This window comes from Nansenia antarctica (assembly GCF_963989245.1).
Source record: "Nansenia antarctica genome assembly, chromosome: 1".
Taxonomy (NCBI): domain Eukaryota; kingdom Metazoa; phylum Chordata; class Actinopteri; order Argentiniformes; family Microstomatidae; genus Nansenia; species Nansenia antarctica.
Window position 1 is genome coordinate 16,394,618 of NC_137674.1, and position 24,097 is coordinate 16,418,714.

Sequence of the window (24,097 nt, forward strand, 5' to 3'; positions counted from 1 at the left end):
TACGATCAGCTCGCGCCGTCATCTCGAATGAATGAATGGTCTTTATTGTCATTAACTCTTTGACTGCCAGCCATGTTCAGAGCGGAGAGCTCCACACTGCCAGACTTTTGGGGCATTTTCGCTGAACTTTGAAGACCCACCAAATATTGACTTTTCGGACTACATAAACATTGAACATATCTACCAAAACTTTAGACTCTCTTCTTTCATCAGAAAAAGAAAGTTTGTTTCTAGCCTCTTTGAGTGTTTAGAAATCGGCCGTAGAACATAGGGTGGTTTCAGCAAAAACACCTGATTTTGACCAATAAACAGAGAAAACGAGCTTTTTCTGCAGAACTTTTTTTATTTATTTTTTTTGCTGCACTTTTTCTGTATCATCCGACTCTGAACTGTTTGAAGAGTCGCGCGATGGCCGCGCTGCTCCGCGATGCTCCGCAATGCTCCGCGCCGCAATGCTCCGCGCCGCGTTTGGCACATACCCTGATCCGTTTCGCCATTACTACAACCCACAGCAAGCCACTTCCTTCTCCAGGCTTTTATCGAACTACTGCCCCCATCTGGGACCGAAATACATTACACCCAAGTCTGAAATTCACTCGCTAGGTGTAGAACATGTCAATAACGCGATCCCCGCGAAATTTTTATTTTTTTCTATAAGACGCCAATTGGCGTCTTTGGCAGTCAACGTTACTATTCTATAAGACGCCAATTGGCGTCTTTGGCAGTCAATGAGTTAATATAGTACAGGTACCATACAACGAAATTTGGGAGGGGGGGGGGCTCCCCTGGTGCTAGGAAAAAAAACTAAAAACAAGAAGGGAAAGGAGCTGGTTTACATAAATAAAGGCTATGTACACTATCCACTATACTATACTATACAAATAAAACACTGTTCTGTACTCTATGCTATGCTATACCTATTCTTTGATTGATTGATTGAAAACTTTATTAGAAGATTTGCAGAAGTAGGTACATGAAAGTACATATTACATACAAGGTCAACTAACAGGATAAAAACCCAAGAAAGCCACTGGCTTATTTCAATTGGGGTCCTTGATTCTCAATTCATCGTTACATGTAAGACAGACAAAAAAAACTAGTACTATCTACAAGATAATACAGACAAATAACTAGTACTATCTACAAGATAAACATACATCCATCATGGGAAGAACAATACAACAAAACACAAGGTATGTACAGCGGGTAGGACAGGTGGGGACATACACCACAGGTGGGGGCGGGGGACAAAACACAAAGTATGTACAGTGGGTAGTTCGGGTCTTTTAATCTGATTTTTGATTTAGAGGGTCCAGTTACGGATTGCAGCCTCCTGTAAATGTTTTTTGAGAGTGGTTTTGAAGGTGGGCAGTGTTTTGCACTCCTTTAAGATTATAGGAAGGGCGTTCCACATTTTTACTGCATAGTTTGCAAACGAGTTTAACCCCTTGTTTGTGGTGCAACGCGGTTGAACGTGGTTCGTGGAGCTTCCTCTGGTATTGTATGTGTGGACGTTGTTCACTTTTTGGAAGTATGTTGACAGGTACTTGGGTGTCTTTGTGGTGTAGCGTATCTTGAAGACCAGGCCCAGTGCAAGCTGCTGCACTCTGTCAACTACTCGTAGCCAATCAAGGCTAAAAAAATGAGCAGCGGTTAGATGTGTCCTAGGGTTGAGGCCTAGCAGAAGGCTTACCAGTTTATTTTAGGCTGTCTGGAGTCTTGTTTTATGGGCCTTTGTGGTTCTATAGTACCATGATGTTACGGCATAGTCGAAGTGACATTGAATGAGAGCTCCTGATAGGGTCCTCAGTGTGTTTTTACTGACAAGTGAGGATATCCTGTACAAGAATCTAGTTATATGGTTCACTTTTTTGATTACTTTTGCTGCCATTTTATCTCCGGAAAGATTAGCCTCTAAGATGGAGCCCAGGTATGTAATATCCTCTTTTCTTGTGATATTAATGTTACCCACTTTTATTTTGAAATTTACAGCCTTTCTGAGTTTAGATGGGGATCCGTATAGGATGGTTTCAGTTTTACCTAGGTGTATTGATAGTTTATTGTCAGCTAGCCAGATGCAGATTCTACTCAGTTCAGTGCCTAGCGCTTTTTCCACCTGCAATATGTCCCTGTCAGAGACCAGCAGAGCCGAGTCATCCGCGAACAGGAACAAATTGCAATCACATGCTGATGACATGTCATTCACATATATTAGGAACAGTAAAGGTCCCAATATGCTTCCTTGTGGAACGCCGCAGGTCACTGGGAGGGGGGGGGACAGTGTTCCGTTCACACTAACCACCTGTTCCCTCCCCTCTAAGTAGGATTGCATCCAGCTCACCGATGTTCTATCGAACCCAATTGCTTTCAGTTTATCTAACAATATGTGGTGATCTACTGTGTCGAAGGCCTTCTGGAGGTCCAGCATGACCATGCCGCAGTACTTGCCCGAGTCCACCTCATGGTTGATGTGGTCGTTCAAATAGAGAAGGCATGTGTCAGTGGAATGGGATGTTCTGAATCCTGATTGAAATTCATCAGATTTTTTTCGGTAAGGTACCTATCAACCTGTTCATAAACTATTTTTTCCATAAGTTTCGAGATGGAATTAAGAATAGAAACAGGTCGGTAGTTGCCTGGGTCTAATTTGCTTCCTTTTTTATACAGTGGGGTTACCCTTGCTATTTTAAAGTCAAGGGGGACGTGTCCCTGTTTGATGGAGAGGTTTATTATGTGGGTGATGATTGGGGTAATGGAGGCAGCTGAGTCTTTTAGAAATCTGGCTGGAATATTGTCATGGCCCGTGGCCTTTTCTGAGTGTAGAGCGCCCAGTTTTTTAAACACCTCATCGTTTGACACCATGGAGAGTTTAAAATCATCTTTGCGTACACCCAGTTTATTGTAGAACGCACGGATGTGCTCTACACCATAACGCCCTGAGTGGGGTGGTAGATTGTTAACTAATTTAGTGGCTATGGTTGTAAAGAAAGTGTTTAAGCACTTAGCCACATCCAGCTTGTCTGTAAAGAGAGAATCTCCAGATTTTATGCTGATGTTTGTAGACCTGGTTTTGAGTTTTTGACTGCAACCTAGTTGGCTATTAAGTAGCTTCCAAAGGTCACGTGGTTTGTTTAAGTTTTCTTCGATTTTGTTATCGAGGTATTTTTTCTTAGCAGATTTGGTCATGGTAATTACCTGATTGCATAGTTTGTTGCATTGTTTTTTAATTTTCTCAAAGTGGGTTTTGAGATCTTCGTTTAAGTGTTTCACTAATTTTGATTTGCATTTTTGAACTTCAGAGCATTTTAGGTCTCTGACTTTCATAGCATTTAGAATGTCCGAATTCATCCATGGTTCCGATCGGGCTTTAACCCTGGTGGTTCTCATGGGGGCTATACTGTCAATAATATTTAGGAATTTGGTTTTGAAACCTAGCCATGCCTCCTCAACCTGTGTGCTTTTTAGTTCATCTAACCAGTCTTGATTCTCCAGTTTATGGTTCTAACATTTCCTATCTCTGAACCTTATGTACCCGAGGGTTGTCATATTGCACATAGTGTTATTGCACATTCATTTAAAGTGTCGCAGTTTGCAGGTTTGAAATGTTCATAGTTGTGTTTCAGTATTGCACTTGATTTCAATCTAGTAGCTGCCATCAAATTATCTAGATTGTCCAGGGCATAGAACCTAGGTCTTTGCTGTGTTCAGGGCCTGAATGGCCCTGGGGTAGAAGCTGAGCTTCAGTCTGTTTGTCCTTGCACGAACATGGTCCTGAACCGCCTGTCCGAGGGCAGCCAAGCAAAGTGTTCGTACCCAGGGTGGGATGGGTCTCTGGAGATCTTGGAGGCCTTCCTGAGGCAGCGTGTGTTGTACAGCTCTTCCAGAGAGGGGAGGGGGGCGCCGTTGATCTTCTGGGCCGATCTCACGACTCTCTGTAGCGCATTCCTCTCTGCGGCTGTGCAGCTGGAGAACCACACGCAGATGCAGTAGGTGAGGATGCTCTCCACTGCGCAGCGGTAGAAGGTCACAAGCATCTCCTGTCCGATGTGGTTTTTCCTGAGGACTCTCAGGAAGTAGAGCCGCTGTTGTGCCTTCTTGATGATGGCTGCTGTGTTGGTCTTCCAGGACAGGTCATCCTGTATGTGCACCCCCAGGAATCGGAGGGTTGAGACTCTCTCCACGCTCCCTCCATCGACGAGCAGGGGCTGGACCTCAGATTTTTTCCTCCTGAAGTCCACAATGATTTCCTGGGTCTTTGACTGGTTCAGCAGCAGGTTGTTAACCTTGCACAGCTTGCCCAGCTGCTCCACCTCATCCCTGTACGCCGCCTCGTCCCCCCCCGAGATGCAGCCCACCACGGTGGTGTCGTCTGCAAACTTTACGATGGAGTTGCTGGGGTGGACTGGGGTGAAGTCGTAGGTGTAGAGGTTGTAGAGGATGGGGCTTAGCACGCAGCCCTGGGGGGACCCAGTGCTGAGTCTGAGGGCTGTGGAGGTGTGGGAGCCCACCCGCACCCTCTGGGGGCGGTCAGACAGGAAGTCCTTGATCCATGCACATATAGAGTGTGATAGTCCCAGGTCTAGTAGTTTGGTCACTAGCCTGTCTGGAAGGATGGTGTTGAAGGCAGAGCTGAAGTCCACATAGAGCAGTCTCGCGTAGCTGTTTCCCCTCTCCAGGTGGGATAGAGTGGAGTGGAGAGTCGTCGCGATGGCGTCCTCTGTGGACCTGTGGGCTCTGTAGGCGAACTGGTATGATCCAGGTTGGGCGGGAGGCGTGTGACTATGTTGGCCCGGACTAGTTTCTCGAAGCACTTCATGATGATTGGTGTGAGTGCCACCGGGCGGTAGTCGTTTAGGCAGCTCACCGTGCTTTTCTTCGGGACTGGGATGATAGTTGAGGTTTTCAGGCAGGGTGGGATGGTGGCCTGGGACAGGGACTGGTTGAAGATGTTGGTGAAAACCCCGGCCAGCTGGTCGGCGCAGTCCCTCAGCACCCGTCCCAGGACGCCATCCGGCCCTGAGGCTTTCCTGGGGTCCACCGCCTTCAGCACGCGTCTCACTTCATGCTCTGTGAGGGTGAGGCTGCTGAGAGCTGGAGAGAGTGGTGTTTGTGTTGTGGTTACCTCCGTTCGCCCCTCGTCGAACCGGGCGTAGAAGGAGTTCAGCTTTTCCGCCAGCAGGGGGTCGTCCTCCGCGGCTGTGAGCCTGTTGGCTCTGAAGTTTGTCATGTGCTGAACCCCCTGCCACACCCGCCTGGAGTCGTTGCTCAGGAAGCATTCCTCAATCTTCTCTCTGTGGTCTGCCTTGGCCTCCCGGATGCCACGCTTTAGGTTAGCCCTGGTGGTGCTGTACAGCAGTGTGTCCTTCGCTGAGAAGGCGTTGTCCCTCTCCTTGAGCAGTTTTTGGACCTTCACAGTCATCCATGGCTTCGTGTTGGGGTAGACCCGGACACGTTTGTCCACGGTGGCTGAGTTGGTGCAGTTCACCGACGACGTGAACTGTTCCAGGTCCTCATGCTCATATTCCTGCCATGAGGTGTCATTCAGGCAGATCTGCATATGATACGATAGTTCCGACTTCGAGCCGAGGGCTGTGGGCCCCACATGACTCTGGGCCCTAATGCAGCTGCATTGCCTGCATAGTAGTAGTTATACCACTGATGGAAAGCACATGCTTGTAGTTCTAGTGAACAAGCGATGTTATTTGTCTGTCTGTCAAATTAAAGTAGTGCACTCAATTCAGAATGTTGAGTTTGCTCAACTAGTCAAAAAAGTCTCTAGCTTTTGCAACCTCTTCATATACTATGCATGCTATATACTTATTAACAATTCATCACATTGGCAAATGCATCATCTATGCCCATTGAAAAAAAATATTAATTATTCTACTGTATGTAACACTCATTTAGGGACACGGCAAGTCTGCAACTTGACTGGAAGGGGTCCCACTCTCTGTGGATGGCCTGAAGCCACAGATCTACTGTCCTTTGCTCTTTGGGGAAGTAAAGAAAATCGTAAACTGGGACTTTTTAAAATATATTTGACGTACAAAATACTACGCAGCAGCTTTTAGGCATGGTGACACTAGCTTTTCCAATAAGGTCTTATGGTTTGTTTGATGTGTTGGGTTGCTTCTTTGTTCTGTTTTTATTTTATTTTGTTATTCTATATTATCTGTAACAGTTTAATTAATACAACCCAACATGTCTTGTTTGTTTGCTTTGATTTATTTTTTAACCAGTTGTCCTTTTTTATTGTTTACTGTTTGTATGCTTTGTGAAGGAAACAACCAAAAGCTATAATTGCAAAGGATGGGCATAGTAGATCTGAAATCTGATTCGCTTAGCTGTGTATTCAGTTTATGAGTGGTTACATTTCTCCAGCCTAATCTCTCTGCTGTTTACCAAAGAAAGTGTTGGAGTGATTGCTTTCTTGCATTCCCCAATAGACTTAGTGAGTGCAGAATATGTTTGTGCTATTTTGATAACTTAAACCACCTCAAGTGTCAGTTTAAAATTAAATCCTAATTTAAGTTATTATAATATAGACATTTAATCAGAGATTAAATGAATGTTTAAATTAATCCTGGTCAGTCTTAAACTAGGTTTAAAGTTGGGTACAAAAGGATTAATGGATACAACTTGATTTGTGAATCCTTGTTGGTGCCACCCGACCTGAAAGTTGCTCAATGCTAACGTCTTCTTGATGCTAACGATGCTTAGGTCTCTGTTTACATGGATCCATTCTTGTACTGTACCTACCATGGGTCGGTCTGGTGGTTGAAGTCATAGATACAAATACATTAAAGGACATCAAGACCACAATGCATGTGTTTAATCTGAATACATATTTATTAGATAAATATTAGAATGTCACATCATCTAACTACATACAATTTAGCAAGACTAAAAATCACAATTTGTTCTTCTGACCTGTTTAGAATATGAAATGGTTGTACATAGTGTACACAACAAGACTGCCACTTCATGGGGCAATCACTTTAGATTGTACCTTTATAGTATGTTTTGCCTAATTTTTTGTAAAAACTGTACATTCGCCAAAATTGTACAAACTTTAAATTTGGTAACAATGTTTAGGACCCATTCAAGGTCCCATGTCCCCTTTGCCCCAATTATTTATACCTTAAAATGGCCTTTATTATTTGTATTTGTTGAACCTTCATAAAGTACACAGGTAATAGAGAAATACACAGAAGTTTAATATTACACAAAGCAAAACAAATGTGTATTTTTTCCCCCATTCTACCCCCGTACGGACGGAGAGGTAGATAAAGTATTTTACATTAAATGAACAGGCGCGGTCAAAACACAGACTTGTTTTCCCAAATCAAAGTCTCTTCTGACAGGAGCTGTAAGCTTTACAAATTCTACATACACAATGCACATTCCCCCCAGGGAAAATGAATACATTTCTGTTAGTGTGTCTCTATGTGTCATTTACATATGTACATGCATCCCTTAGACCCCAGACCCCCCCTCATTCTCTTGCATTTCAGTGTCAGAATAAAGGGGGTGGGGTCTTACAACTAAGGCCCATTTTATTTAATCATATTCATTGCATTTTCATAGACTCCTCCCTGCTCAAACCTCTAGATGTGATCAGAGTTATGATGCATTACTGTAAAAGCATATACAGTATCTACATACAGGAAAGTCAGGGGAGTCAAATACCTCAATGTGGCAGTGCATTGTCAACAAACAAACAAACAAACAAACAAACAGATAAACTGTTTTCAAACCAGCTTTGGAGACCATTCTAACAATATGCAGCTATCTGGATTTGGTTACCTACTCAATCATGAATCATTTTCATCATAAATTTAATCTGCTGCGTTTTTTCTAATGTAAACCAAATTATGATAATTCTTATAAAATCACAGGATATATAAACAAACAAAAAATAACTTAAAATTGGAAAAACAATATAAAACATTTGATGAAAATACACACAATAATAAATGACCTTCAGTTACAAAAGAAGGTTCACAAAACAAAGTTTGTAGCAGAGCCGTGTCACAATCCCGAGGACATTTCACACATTTAGAATTCTAATAAAAAAAGATGAAGTCACTTTTTCCCAAATATATTACCAAACATATTTAAAGCGTGAATTGTAGGGTTTCTACTTCATTTGTGCATTAGCAAAACAGACTTGTAAAGCTGGCAAATTAGCTACAAAATCCGGCAGTACATTCTGTTAAAAGAGTTAACAACTTGAATATCACCCAATTGCTAAAAGAGGAAATCAGTTCATGACGTTTTTTTTCCTCATTTAATAAAAACTAATAACTCTTGTTGAATTAATTTCTATATATTCCTTTCCTTTGTGGCTTTGTGGTGGGAATAAACAAATTCGGTATACAGTATAACAATACACAAGTGTTAAATGCAAGGCCAGTGAGAGGGCATTTGGATTTATTAACTTACAGTTGAAAATTAGCATTGCTGGTGTGTGTGTTTGTGTATGTGTGTGTGTGTGTGTGTGTGTGTCATTGATAGATGTACAGTACTGTACACTTGTTAAAGACAACACAATCAGTTACAAATAACACCTACAGTTGACCAGTATGACCATTATAAAGTATTCACAAGCGTTATTTACAATATCTCTTTAAAAAGTATTGTTGGGTCATGCATGAGGTTCAGAAGATGGCCCAAATTCTGTACAGAGTATTCAGTACAATCAACACATTTCTTTAGAAAATATGGAGCAGTTCAACAGCTGTATGCTTATAGACAAGTGTCCTTCTTAAACATACTGAATTTCAAAGCCAACGGTGGGACAACTTTGGTGACTCAAGGCCATCTCCTTACGACTGAATGAGCGTTTCATAGTGGAAAAGTGGAAAAGGGGAAAATAAAAAATACACTATGAAGAATTGTCAAAACATTCATAAAAAAAAGAAAAAATTTGCATGAAAGCGTCTAATAAAAATTGGATGAAAAAAAAAATGCAATGGCTAAAATAAAACTGCTAACAAATATGTTCAGTCTGGACTCGCAACATCATGAGGGAAAGAGTGATTGGCACACACACACGTCTTAGCACATGGTAGACTATGCAGTTGATGAGAGACAACCTAACATGACAGCATGGTAACAGGAGCTATACAAGGCCTGCAGGAAGACTTTGTAAGAAAGGGAGATATAAAGGAACTGAAATAGATGTCTATTACAATGGGGATGGACTCTTAATCTCTCTCTCTCTCTCTCTCTCTCTCTCTCACTCTCTTATTTCTTGACCCATTTCTCTCTCCCTCGCTCTTAATTCAATCAACTGGTTTGCTTTCTCTCTCACACTACATTTGTCATTCTCTCTCTCTCTCTCTCTCTCTCTCTCTCATTCACTCACTCACTCACTCACTCACTCACTCACTCACTCACTCACTCACTCACACACTCACACACACACACACACACACACACACACACACACACACACACACACACACACACACACACACACACACACACACACACACACACCCACACACACACACACACACACACACACACACATTTTTCAATGTGAGCAAACCCCCCCGCCCCCTTTTTAGCATACATCCCTTTCTGACATTGTTTAGACATCAAATTATTTCCAGCTTCTTCTAGTTGCAGTTGATGACATTAACATGAACATGTTTGGGGGTGACAGACAGAAGAGAGAAGGGCAGTGCTGATTCTCATGCGGACACTAGGATGGCAGGTTGTGCAACATTGGTTTCTCCTTGACATACACTGACTGTAGTGTTAGCTTTCTGCCGTGCCTCGGTGGTCTCAGGGTGCAGAAAAACAACACTTAAAATGGGGGGATTGAGACACAGGTCCAGGACCAAAAAACCTTTTTGCTTTCCCATATCTTGTTTTCCATAAAAAAAGAGTAATAAAAAGTGCTACACATCTTTTTTTTGTTTGTTTTTTTTTACAAAAAAGCCAACACAGGGTTTCTTTCTGTGTGATACACACACAAAACTGGGTTATAGCTGCACAGATTTCACTTGAATCGCTTTCGTCGGAGATACAGTATCACTTTTTAGTGCCAGCCAACATGGCTGTTGATGGTGAGAAGTTTAGGATCACAAGCTGAAGCGGTGATCCGGGGCGCCATCACACGTGTCACACCGAAGGACAGCCGAGTGTCTATGGGCTCCAGATAGTCCAACACACAGTCACTCACTCCTGTCTTTCTAGGGGAGAGGGGTTAAGAAGACGATGGGGTTTAGTTGTTCTCAAAGAGGGAGAGGAGGTCATCGTTGCTGTTGGTGGGAATGTCAGGAGGGTCCAGGTAGGAGAGTAACTCATCTGGGTTGGCTAGCTCTGGTAGGAGCTGTTTGGAAAGAGAAAGAGAGAGAGAGAAGGGGGGAGGGGGGAGAGGCAGAGGGTGAGGAAGAGAGAGAGAGAGAGGGGGGGGCAGAGGGTGAGGAAGAGAGAGAGAGAGAGAGAGAGAGAGAGAGAGAGGGAGGGGGAGGAGAGAGATTATGAATATGAGGTAGAGAAGAGATTGAGATTGAGATTAGGTAGGCTCCTTTTCCTCTGCGAAGAATGAACAGCTGAAGTTTCAATCCAATTCCTTTGCATTTCCACTACCAAAGGTAATAATAACACACTGGCCCTTCTAACCCAGACCGTACATACATACAAATCAAAGAAAACTCAACGATTCAAGTTGCATAGATGCATACGACTGTACTGTATGTTTGTGTATGTAATTGCATTGTATGTGTGTCTACATCTGCCAATTCTTTATGGTGTGTGACTATGTTTTTCGAGTGTAATGGTTGTACCTTCTTTATAATATGTAATACGTGTGTCTGCGTTATTTGCTTTGTGATGTACAGTACGTGTGTTTATATTTGTGATTTCACCGAAATATTGTTTTCCTTGGCAGCTGTCTTGGACCAGGTCCAGATGTTATATGAATATTATATTAATGATATTATATATTATTATATGATATTAATTATTATATTAATGAGAAGGTTCAATAAATAATACAGTACAGACCACACAGTTAGGCAATAACAAAAGGCTATAGCTGTGAATGCTAACGCTAGCTAACCGAGGCGCTATACTGTATAGCACAGTAACAGTTAGCACAGGTCGTGAGCTTAGAATGATAAGGTTCTATCTCCGTTTAGGGTAGTTCAGAGACATTAAGTGTCAACGTTTTTACATTCCATTATGTTTTGTGAGAAGCAACCTTTGTATTTTATTAATTACTAACAAAAGTAATGGATCAGATTATGTAAAAAACTCAATTTTGACAAATTGAGATAGAACCTTATAATTCTAACATCACAGGTACCCAAAACATGTTGACACTTACATCCAGGCAGGGCTCATGCATATCCCGGCATGCCTGCCCGCCCGTCGGCCCGTCGGCCCCCGAGGAGGAGGGGTTAAAGTTCATATCGCCGTGAGGGTGGCTGTTCTGGCCGGGCGGCTGAGGCTGATGTGGCTGCTGAGGTTGGGCCTGACGCGGGGGCTGCGATGTCTGGCCAGCGTGATGTAACACCTGCCCTGACTGGCCGCTGTGATGTAAGGGCCCTGATTGGTTGCCGGGGTGAGGGGGCGCGTGCAAACTCTGCTGCATGGAATTATGGGACTGATCATGATGAGACATCTGTGGAGGTTGTGAGAGAGAGAAGGAGGGATGAATGGATGGATGGAAGGACACAGCATGGGAGAGATGGGTGAACAGGAAGACAGTGAAATGAAAGATAATACGTTTTAAGGCCTGCTAAATATCACAACATTCCAGCTTGGGCGACATGAGCCAGTCTGCAGAGTTAATGGAAAGGTGCATCTCAAACATTTTTAATATTGTGGAAAAGTTCATTCTTTTCCGTAATTTCATTCAAAATGTGAAACTTCCATATATTTTAGATTCGCTACACATAAAGTGAAATATTTCCAGCCTTTTTTTGTTTTAATGTGGATGAGTACAGCTTACAGCGTACTGGCCTCGCTGTGCTGTGCCCCACCCTCTGATCTCAGATCAGTTCTGTAACACAACTCTACCTTCATGGCTGCGTTCCTAAACTAAATCCGAGAGCGCAGAGCGGCCTTCAGCTCGTCTGAATTGTTGGTGTCTGGTGTCTCTCATCTTCCTCTTAACAGTACCCCATCGATTCTCTATGGGCTTCAGGTCAGGCGAGTTGGCTGGCCAATCAAGCACAGTAATACCATGGTAATTAAACCAGTTACTAGTAGTTTTGGCACTGTGGGCAGGTGCCAAGTCCTTCTGGAAAATGAAATCAGCTTCTCCATAAAGCTTGTCAGCAAACGGAAGCATTAAATGCTCTAAGATCTCCTGGTAGACGGCTGTGTTGACTCTGGGCTTGATAAAACACAGTGGACCAACACTTCACACTGGACTTCAAGCAACTTGGATTCTGTGCCTCTCCACTCTTCCTCCAGACTCTGGGACATTGATTTCCAAATGAAATGCAACATTTACTTTCATCTGAAAAGAGGGACTTTGGACCACTGACCAATTGATGCAGTAATTCATGCAAAAGGAGCCCATTTCTGTATTATAAATCCTTTTTTTTGATTGGTCCTTATGCGATATTCAAATATTTTGAGATACTGGATTTTTGATTTTCATGAGCTGTAAGCCGTAATCATCAACATTAAAACAATAAATATACAAATATTTCACTTTATGTGTAATGAATCTAGAATATATAAAAGCTTTTTGAGATGCACCTGTATAGTGAAAAGCATACCATAGGTTGTCCAACAGTTCTATACAAAGGACTACCCAGATAAAGTGAAACCAAAGGAAAGCATGGTGGTGTCCGGCTCAGTAGCAGCAGACTTACAGAGTCAGAAATGCCGTGGTTCAGGGGCTTGTCGTGCGACAGGAGACCACCAGGGCTTTCTGGCTGGTGGGACAGTTGGGGGGGGCCGTGCATGAAGTCACTCATGGGGAGGCACCCTCCACCTCCTCCTCCACCTCCTCCTCCCCCACTCGAGGGATTACAGTGAGGGTAGTCAAAGTTTCCATGGCCATGGTAACTGTTGCCTGGCACCATAAAAAAAAGAGAGAGAGAGTTGGGGTTTTTGGTTAAAACACTGAGGTCACTGTGGCAGGTGTTATTGGGGGGGACACCTAATGATGCTATCCCTTCTAAAACCCCAAAACTGACACAAGAAATCCCCTCTTATCGCAACCCTGATGATATGAGAAAAGATATCCCCCCCAAAAATCGAAATGTCACCACCTCAAAGCTCCTTATTATTAAACAACCGATAAGAATTCATCGAATCCGCTTTCACACACAATCACATGTCTGAATCCGAAGAACCTGATTGGGCTGTTTCTCTGGTCTTACCTGGGCCCGGGTACTCTCCTGGGTTCCCCCCCGTGTGCTGAGCGGAGAGCGACGGGTAAGGGGAGGGACCCGGGCCCAGCTGGGCGATCATCTCCATGGCGTTGGGCATGGTCATCTGACTAGGACTCATGGTCTTGAAGCGCTTGGACAGCGGCCCGTCGGGGTCCTCTTTGATGTGGAGGTCCGACTTGATGGGGACGGGCCGCCAGCTGCACGTCGGGTCGATGGTGACCTCCTCGAACTCCGAGCTACAGGAGGAGGAGGCGGTGTGGTGTTTTTTATTTAATCCTTTTTAAAAAATATATATTTAACACTACTACTAACAGCCGTGCATATTTTACCTACTAGTAGAGCCGCCTGGGGGGTCAAATAGACCCCCTTTTTAGAATGTAAATCTGCTATTTACACACAGAGATCACTAGAGGGCGCTTCTTTTTTTAGCCTGCCTCCCTGCTATATACTAGCTTATCCTGAAGTGATTTTGAAAACGTAAGGATACTGGGTGGTAGAACGCACATATCTAGAAAAAGTCATGAAAGGAGGGTCCTGAAATTTGATCAAGTGCAAAGATAGATTTTTTTTTTTACTCACATGGGTCAAAGTGACCCCTCGGCGGCTCTTCTAGTGTTAACCTCAAACATGCAGCTTTGTTGAACTTCACTAGAGGATTCAAGCTGAGGTAAAGTAAGGAGAGGAACGTACTTTTGGATGGCGTTTAGGACTCCCCACATGTACTGGTCCACCTCCAGACCCTCTAACAATGCCGTTTTACTGGAGAGAGAGAAGAGAGATAGAGAGAGAGAGAGAGAGAGAGAGAGAGGGGGGGGAGAGAGACAGAGAGAGGGAGAAGGAGAGAGGGAGAGAGAGAGAGGGAGAGAGACAGAGAGAGAAAGAGAGAGAGAGAGACAGAGAGAGACACAGAGAGAGAGAGAGACACACAGAGACACAGAGAGAGAGAGCGAGAGAGAGACACACACACACATACAGAGAGAGAGACAGAGAGAGACACAGAGAGAGAGAGAGAGAGAGACACACACACACATACAGAGAGAGACACAGAGAGAGGGAGAGAGAGAGAGAGAGAGAGAGAGAGAGAGAGAGAGAGAGAGAGAGAGAGAGAGAGTGTCATTACTCAGTTCATTCAAACAGAGCAAACATTTGATTGACACAATTCAAATCCTTGCATGGTCCACCTACTTGCAGACAGGACATCTCCACGTCCCTCTCTCACAGTTCAGCTGGAGGTAGGACTCCAGATCAAAGCACTGTGGAAGACACGCCAGAATGAGGATGTGCACAACCAGTCAGCTGTGTGCATGCTCGTATGGATCACACCATCAGTGTACCGCTGGCTACACTCTTAAAACCGTTTTTTAACCCTTTACGGTTCCACGTTCAAACCTTTCGAGTTCCATGTTTAACCGGTTTGTGTTCCACGTGGTACCCAAAATGCTTAAACATGTCCAATCAGGAACCCAAAAAGATCTACGGTACAAGGCAGAGTGTAGCATTATGTGTGTACTAGCTTCACGCTAAGTGGTGAGCTAGTGTAGGTATTGAAACATAGCTAAACCTACACACAGACCACATTATCTGACCCTGCACATAGAGGACATTATCTAACCCTGCACATAGAGGACATTATCTAACCCTGCACATAGAGGACATTATCTAACCCTGCACATAGAGGACATTATCCAACCCTGCCCATAGAGGACATTATCTAACCCTGCCAATAGAGGACATTATCTAACCCTGCCCATAGAGGACATTATCTAACCCTGCCAATAGAGGACATTATCTAACCCTGCACATAGAGGACATTACCAAACCCTGCACATAGAGGACATTATTCAACCCTGCACATAGAGGACATTATCCAACCCTGCACATAGAGGACATTATCCAACCCTGCACATAGAGGACTTTATCCAACCCTGCACATAGAGGACATTATCTAACCCTGCACATAGAGGACATAATCTAACCCTGCCAATAGAGGACATTATCTAACCCGGCCCATAGAGGACATTATCTAACCCTGCGAATAGAGGACATTATCTAACCCGGCCCATAGAGGACGTTACCTGGACGTGTACATAGAGGACATTATCTAACCCTGCACATAGAGGACATTATCTAACCCTGCACATAGAGGACATTATCTAACCCTGCACATAGAGGACATTATGTACCCCTGCACATAGAGGACATTATGTAACCCTGCACATAGAGGACATGATCTAACCCTGCACATAGAGGACATTATCTAACCCTGCACATAGAGGACATTATCCAACCCTGCACATAGAGGACATTATGTAACCCTGCACATAGAGGACATTATGTAACCCTGCACATAGAGGACATTATGTAACCCTGCACATAGAGGACATTATCTAACCCTGCACATAGAGGACATTATCTAACCCGGCCCATAGAGGACATTATCTAACCCGGCCCATAGAGGACGTTACCTGGACGTGTACATAGAGGACATTATCTAACCCGGCCCATAGAGGACATTATCTAACCCTGCACATAGAGGACATTATCTAACCCTGCCAATAGAGGACATTATCTAACCCGGCCCATAGAGGACGTTACCTGGACGTGTACATAGAGGACGTTACCTGGACGTGTACATAGAGGACGTTACCTGGACGTGTACATAGAGGACGTTACCTGGACGTGTACATAGAGGACGTTACCTGGACGTGTACATAGAGGACGTTACCTGGACGTGTACATAGAGGACGTTACCTGGACGTGTTTGCAGTCGTGGCCCCGGGAGGGCAACTGGATCCTCCTGAAGGTGATGGGACATTTGAGGGAGACCTTGATGGACGTCTGCTCCACGCCATCCTCCCCGTTGAGGCTGGCGTTCCCTGACGCGGCCACCACACTGCTGAAGTTCCTCTTGACTACAACGCGAGGGTGGAGAGAGAGAGACGGAGAGACGGAGACCTCGGAGTAAGGCGGAAGTCGGCTACACGCAGATTATGCATTCAAAACATGTTTAGCGCAGGGCTAGTGGACTCCACGCCTGGCTAGTAGGTATACTGTGAGGTGAGCAGAGGGATATGGTGACAGTAGAGGATAGATAATAATAATAATAATAATAATAATAATAATAATAATACATTAGACTTAGTCTAGACGCTTCTCTAGACACTCAAAGACGCTTTACAAACTGAAAAGATTGAGTAGTAATAATAAAAAGAAACAAAATGCAGAGTAGATGCCTAACCCTAACCCTAACCCAGAGTAGAAAACCACCCATTGACAGTTGCCATGGTAACAAGATAATCAATGTTATTCACTTCACCTGTCAGGTCGGTGGTCGTAATGTTAATGTTTGGTTTTGTGTAGGTGCATCATTTATTTTAAAAAATGTCTGTTGGGTCTGTCTGACTTTCTGTCTGAAAATTCTGTAAAGCGTCCTTGGATTTGTGAAAGGCGTTATATAAAACCAAGCTATTATTATTATTATGGTTATGATGAATAATGAAGCTAGCAGCTAGCGTACTCTTGGTGATGCAGTGCTCTGCTGGCAGGAGCCTCTTCTTCAGGAGACCCTGTAGGACGGACCGCACCGACGGCCTGTGGACCAGCTGCAGCACAAACAGGTGGGACTGCACACACACACGCACACACACACACACACACACACACACACACACACACACACACGCACCCACACCCACACACACACACACACACCCACACCCACACCCACACACACACACCCACACACACACACACACACACACACACACACACACAGACACAGACATACGTTTAATACAAACAAAACCTACTATCTATGCATATAGGAGTCGACATTGTTAGTAAACCTTGTAAGCCTACATAGTACATAGTATTCTACTGTAGTCTCTTTGAAATGTGTGCAGTTGTGTGTGTGTGTGTGTGTGTGTGTGTGTGTATGTGTGTATGCGTGTGTGTGTGCGTGTGTGCGCATGCGTGTGCATGTGTATGTGTCTACTCACACAGCAACAGGCGGTGACGGTGATCTGGATGGTGTTCCTCCCAGGCACACACACGTTCTTCAGGTGCAGGGGTTTGTGGGAGGTCTTGTTGTCGCCTCTCTCGATAGTGAGGGGGGTGGCGTTGACACTGACCTGGAGGAAGATCACACACAAATGTTGCCACGACATGTATATGAGTGTGTGTGTGCATGTGTATATACAGTATATGTGTGTGTATGTGTGTGTGTATGTGTGCACTCGCTTACCTGGACAGAGGCAGGCCAGTTGGTGTTCATCTGCCGGTCCTCATGGTGGTAACACTTAAACTGCAGCTCCAGGTCTGACCTGCAGGTCAGAGGTCAAAGGTCAGAGGCATGTCAGTATTCTTCCTTATACAGAGAGCAGGTGACGCGGAGAGGATCGCTGTCCTCTCCACAAGCCCCCAACCACTGGGGTCCCCCAGGGCTCCGTCCTGGGGCCCTTACTGTTCTCCCTCTATACCAAATCTCTTGGCTTGGTCATTTCCTCACATGTTTTTTCTCCTACCACTGCGATGCAGATCAACTCTTTCTCTCTACCCCCCCCCCTCTGTGGCACCTCCAGGTGGCAACGTGTGTCTGCATGTTTCGCAAACATTTCTGCTTGTGATGTCTGCCCACCGACCTCGAGCTCAACCTTAACAAGAGTAAGCTGCTCTTGTGTCGCCTCAGTGTTGTAACCGACCCAGCCTCACTGTTCTAACTCTGACCCAGCCTCAGCGTTCTAACTCTGACCCAGCCTCAGTGTTCTAACTCTGACCCAGCCTCAGTGTTCTAACTCTGACCCAGCCTCAGTGTGCCTGAGGGGGGGGGCGTCTCACCTCCACATGAGGGTTTGGTGGACCGACGGTCGCAGGTGAAAGACGTGGTTACTGACGGCCAGGTTGTGCTCCAACCGGAAGGGTTCTAAGACCACGCCGTCTCGAACCGGGAACGTCAGCCGCAGCTCCTCGTTGGGATTGGCTGGGGTCGGAGAGGGAGAAAGGTCGTCAGCTTTCCTTTTTACATGATCTGTAGTGGGGGGGTAAGAGTCACAGGGCTTGTTCGTCAACGGTAGAGGACACAGGAGGCAGTGATGGGGACACCGACCTGGGATATCACAACGTTCATGTCAAACGCAACAAAGTCATAAAGCCGTAGTCACTATAAAGACTACGTCAAACTCTGAACTCTGAAGTCTAAATAAAACAATCAATATATCCTGACCATGACTGATTTTCACTTTATTTTAATGCATTTGTGTCTTGTCGAATCAATGTTCATTCATTCCTATGTGTGTGGAAGTAACTTATTTGATGCCATGATTTATAATTCTCCTTGCTTGCCGAACTGTATATAGTTTATTTTTTTTATTTTTTTTAATCTTTGCAACAATGTAAAAGTGTTTAGTATGAGGTTGAATAAACATTTTGTAAAAAATAAATTTAAAAAAATCAATATAGAGCTAAGACTGGTAGAGGTTTCTATTTCGGCTTTGCTAAACCATCAATACACGGATGCAATACCAATGCGTCTCACAGGAAAAGCGACAAATAAATACAGAGAGAGAAAAATCATACGAAAATGAGTTAGAGACACATTAGAACATTAGCCAAGGATGTGTTTGATGACGTTGGCTGTCAGATATGATGAAAGAGAAAACAGTCTGGCTACACAGATGCACTCACTTGGAGGTAGGGGAAGCGCCGCCATATTTGGTTTCATGTCTGGAGGAAACGAGGGTTTGACGTCCTGATTGGGTGACAGGTATGAGGGGATACTACTTCCTGGGGTCATGGGTGGGGTCGGATTCCCCGGAACCGGAGAGTGGGGGTAGTTACCAGGTCTGGGGGGCTGCAAGAGAGAGAGAGAGAGAGAGAGAGAGAGAGAGAGAGAGAGAGAGAGAGAGAGAGAGAGAGAGAGAGAGAGAGAGAGAGAGAGAGAGAGAGAGAGAGAGAAAGAAAGAAAGAGAGAAAGAGAAAGAGAGAGAGAGAGAAAGAGACAGACATGAATAAACAAACCCCAATGTGAATTTCATATTTATAAATGTCATACCAAGGGGGTGAGCACGTACCACGTTGCCTTGACTGTAGGAGTATCCACCCCCAGAGAAGGTGGTGTTCTGACCGTTGAATTGCTCTGGCTGTCAAAGTAAAACACACACCAATGAGTTTTTCGCAACTTTGGTCACAACCTGGGCCTTTACCTGTACAACAGAGACCGCTACAGTGGCTAACTCCAACAAGCTAACTGTACAACTTCACCACAGAGAGTTGAGTTAAGAGAGTTAACACTTAATCAGTCACGAGGGGTCATTTGACTGTGAGTAAAAATAAATGTTGTATCTTTGCACTCTCTCAAATTTCAGGACGCTCCTTTCATGACTTTTCCTAGATATGTGCTTTCTACCACCCAGTATCCTTACATTTTCAAAATCACATCAGGATAAGCTAGCATAAAGCTATTTTGCAGTTTTACTGTGTAGGAGGCAGGCTAATAGGCTAGGTGCACGATCTCCCTACTTCCTGAAAGGCAACTGGTATGAACATATCCTGTCTCACTCTATTGGTTTAAATGATTAATCAGCTGTGCGGTAAACTGTTGGAACACACAGTGCACAGCTGATTAATCAATTAAACCAATAGAGTGAGACAGGATATGTTCATCCCAGTTGCCTTTCAGGAAGTAGGGAGATCGTGCACCTAGCCTATTTACAAGGTGACCAACTAGTGGTCATTGTGTGTAAATAGCAGCTTACCATTGTAAAGACTATGGTCATTTGACCCCCGAGGTGGCTCTTATAGTAGGTAAAAAAAGGCACGGCTGTTCTAGTGAGGTGTGTGTGTGTGTCTGGCAGGGGACTGGACTGGAGGGGCCTCACCTTATAATACTGTCCCATGCTCTGTGTCGGGTACTGGCCCACTCCTTGCTGCCCCGGCATCCTCTGGCCAGGGTAGTTGGGGGAGCAAAGAGGTCTGGGGGGGTACTGACCCTGCTGGGGGGGAAACTGGCTATTCGGACCCCCATACTGCTGACCCCCATAGCTGGGCTGTGGAGAGGAAAAATAAAAACAGAAAATCAGAAATGTGATTTTCCTTTTTACAAAAAAATGTAATAATAATAATATACTGGGTAGGTGAATGAAGACTAGCTGAGTTAGAAACACATCGATGTGAAAAGCCAAAGGTTTAAGCAATTATGAACAATAACCCTATTGCATATTGTCACTTTTGGAATCATTTGACTCCTGTAGGTACAATATCTCTCCTCACCTCTCCAGGGTAGGGCCTCTTCATCCCCTGCATAGGCATGCCCGGCCTGGGGCCTCCGGGATAACCTTGCTGGGGCATCCTCTGGCCGTGGGCCCCGTAAGGCCCCATGCCTGGGACTCGAGTTTGGTTCATGCCCACGGGAGGCCCGCCCATGGTGGGGCTGCTCATGGCTGAGCCCATGCCAGCGGGGTTCATCCCCCCAGGCGGACCTCTCGGGCCAGACTGGCTCATGAACTGGCTGCTGTAGGACTGGGCCGGGCCCATCTGGAAGGACGAACACATCTGTTGGGAGAACAGCGGGAGAATTACTGCAATTACTGCGATTACTCGGCCATCAACAAGACATTTTTCGCCCTGAGAACTGCCGCTCACTGGATATTTTTCTCTCTTTTTTAGGACCATTCTCTCTAAACCCTAGAGATGGTGTGCTGTGTCCAGTGCTGGTGTCAGGTTCAGACAGCTGTTCGCTGACATGTGGTCGTCAGTTAACACAACGCCACGCATGTCGTTAACCGTCCACTTTGTCACACGCGACTAGAAACTACAGTCAGAATGCCTACAGACTACAGACTACAGACTACAGACTACAGCAACTGGCAGAGCGATATTTAAAATATATATTTTTCGCAGTAATACCGTATACTGTACAGTAAAACCTTCGGTACGGTAATAAAGGTATGAAAAAATTGGACTGCCCAACCCTAGGTTGTATGAGTGTGTGTGTGTCTGTGTCTGTCTGTGTGTGTCTGTCTGTCTGTGTGTGTGTGTGTGTGTGTGTGTCTGTCTGTGTGTGTGTGTGTGTGTGTGTGTGTGTGTCTGTCTGTGTGTGTGTGTCTGTGTGTCTGTGTGTCTGTCTGTCTGTGTGTCTGTCTGTGTGTCTGTCTGTATCTGTCTCTGTCTCTGTCTCTGTGTCTGTCTCTGTGTCTGTCTCTGTGTCTATGTGTGTGTGTGTGTGTATGTCTGTCTGTGTTTGTGTGTGTGCGTGTGTGTCTGTGTGTCTGTGTCTGTGTCTATGTGTGTGTGTGTGTCTGTGTCTGTGTCTGTGTGTCTGTGTCTGTGTCTATGTCTGTGTGCGTGTGTGTGCGCGTCTGTACCTGTACCTGTCCATACTGGTTCATGTCTTTGTTCTGGTTGTCCGGCTGCATTTGCACGGTGGCGGTTGCCGTGGCCGTTGCCGTGGCAGCGGCGGCGGCGACAGCTGCAGCGGCGGCCGCAGCGGCGGGCTGGGTGTAGTCGGCTGGGGAGCGGGGGTGGGGGGGCATACCCATACCTCCTGGAGGGGCGTTAGGACCCCCGGAGTAACTACACCACACACAGACACACAGACACAGACACAGACACGGAGACAGACAGAGACAGAGACAGAGACAGAGACAGACAGAGACAGAGACAGACAGAGACAGAGACAGACACAGAGACAGAGAGAGACAGAGACAGAGACAGAGACAGACAGACAGAGACAGACAGAGACAGACAGACACACAGACACACACACACACACACACACACACACACACACACAGCACAATTAGATCATTGTCAACAGTCAACAGGACAGCCATCCATTATCATGGTCACGGTGTTACAGATTGAAATCTCATAGTGTGTGTGTGTGTGTGTGTCTCACCTCCCGCCGTAGCCCCCCGCGGGGTAGCCAGGCCTGCCGTACACGCCCTGCTGCATGTAGGGCTGCCCGGACCCTCCCTTGGCTGTGAAGTGCTGCTGCTGCTGGCCAGAGTACTGAGGGGAGCTCAGCCCCCCGCCCCCGCCCGACATACCAGAGCCCAGAGGGTTACCTCCAGAGTTCATGGAGTTGTTGCTGTTCGCCATGGCGATGACCTGTATCCATGACAACGTACAGTAACAGTGAGGGTGGTGCACTGACTGAGTGACTGACTGACTGACTGACTTTGTGACTGACTGACTCACTGACTTCCTTACTGACTGACTGACTGACCGACCGACCGACCATCTTAATGACTCACTGACTTCCTGACATCCTGACTGACTGACTGACTGACTTCCTGACTGACTTGCTGATTTCCTGACTGACTTCCTGACTGACTTCCTGACTTCATGACTGACTGACTTACTGACGGACTGACTTCCTGACTGACTTCCTGACTTCCTGACCGACTGACTGACTGACTCAATGACATCCTGACTTCCTGACTGACTTGCTGATTTCCTGACTGACTTCCTGACTTCATGACTGACTGACTGACTGACTGATTGACTGACTGACTTCCTGACCGACTGACTGACTCAATGACATCCTGACTGACTGACTGACTGACTGACATCCTGACTGACTGACTTCCTGACCGACTGACTCAATGACATCCTGACTTCCTGACTGACTTGCTGATTTCCTGACTGACTTGCTGATTTCCTGACTGACTTCCTGACTTCATGACTGACTGACTGACTGACTTACTGACTGATTGACTGACTGACTTCCTGATTTCCTGACTGACTTCCTGACTTCATGACTTCATGACTGACTGACTGACATCCTGACTGACTGACTTCCTGACATCCTGACTGACTGACTGACTTCCTGATTTCCTGACTGACTTCCTGACTTCCTGACTTCCTGACTGACTTACTGACTGACTGACTTACTGACTTACTGACTTACTGACTTACTGACTTACTGACTTACTGACTTCCTGACTGACTTACTGACTTACTGACTTACTGACTTCCTGACTGACTGACTGAGGCCGGTTGCACAACACACTGTGACAACGTCAAACAAAGTCAACACATTTTTGTGTACGTCTGTCTACAATAGATGAACCTAGAGCTGTGTCTAACCTTGTGATATTTGAGTGTGTTCTTACAGTAGAAGTGAATCATTTAATACATTGTACATTATGTATCATTATGTATGAGTGTTTTTGGTTGTTGTTGTGTTACAGTAAACAAACGCAGTATGTATCGTCGTGTGCTATTGTCTGTTGTTGTGTGCGTGTCTCACCTGACTCTGTGACGTGTTGGTCACACCCCACACTGTCGTAACCACGGACAACGACCCGGGGGGCTGGCTGGTGTTCTGTTGCCAGGGAACCGAGTCATAGGGAAACGACCCATCACTACACAACAGATAAAATATGGAAGAATTTGAAAGAATATAAAAATATATATATAAAAAAAAACGGCATCCTTTTAGGTTGAAATCTTGGCCATGAAATGGAGGCTGCTGCACATCCACTCATAAATGTCCGATGTGTGTGTTGGATTCCTTTTTCCTTGGCCGCCGATTGGAGGAATCTGGAATGTTTTGGCATTGGGTTTCAAAACAAATCCCAGGCCAAAATACGAATAGTGGATTGAGCCAAAGAGTGCACTTGAACCAATGGGAGGGGAGAGGGGGGCGGGGGGAATCATATTGACTCGGAATATGTGAAGCGTTGTTGGGAAACCTTTTGGCCCCCGGTGCGGGTTGGGGGAAACGT

General features: G+C 45.3%; 1 protein-coding gene across 1 annotated transcript in view; it reads right to left on the bottom strand.

The window, feature by feature from the left end:
* Window positions 1-10,237: 10,237 nt before the first annotated feature.
* The window catches only part of LOC308171103 (zinc finger MIZ domain-containing protein 1-like), a gene marked incomplete at its 3' end in the record, with an annotated part of 49,507 nt that continues 35,647 nt past the window's right edge, over window positions 10,238-24,097 (bottom strand). The window contains exons 6-23 of the mRNA XM_080545974.1: window positions 23,620-23,734; window positions 22,264-22,475; window positions 21,737-21,938; window positions 20,637-20,918; window positions 20,246-20,413; window positions 19,439-19,507; window positions 19,053-19,218; window positions 18,207-18,396; window positions 17,614-17,692; window positions 17,369-17,500; window positions 16,888-16,993; window positions 16,122-16,282; window positions 14,556-14,623; window positions 14,061-14,129; window positions 13,359-13,606; window positions 12,846-13,048; window positions 11,345-11,641; window positions 10,238-10,345 (exon numbers count right to left, since the gene is read on the bottom strand). Coding sequence (XP_080402100.1) covers window positions 10,238-10,345; window positions 11,345-11,641; window positions 12,846-13,048; window positions 13,359-13,606; window positions 14,061-14,129; window positions 14,556-14,623; window positions 16,122-16,282; window positions 16,888-16,993; window positions 17,369-17,500; window positions 17,614-17,692; window positions 18,207-18,396; window positions 19,053-19,218; window positions 19,439-19,507; window positions 20,246-20,413; window positions 20,637-20,918; window positions 21,737-21,938; window positions 22,264-22,475; window positions 23,620-23,734 — 2,875 coding nt within the window. The remainder of the gene's footprint in view (window positions 10,346-11,344; window positions 11,642-12,845; window positions 13,049-13,358; window positions 13,607-14,060; window positions 14,130-14,555; window positions 14,624-16,121; window positions 16,283-16,887; window positions 16,994-17,368; window positions 17,501-17,613; window positions 17,693-18,206; window positions 18,397-19,052; window positions 19,219-19,438; window positions 19,508-20,245; window positions 20,414-20,636; window positions 20,919-21,736; window positions 21,939-22,263; window positions 22,476-23,619; window positions 23,735-24,097) is intronic.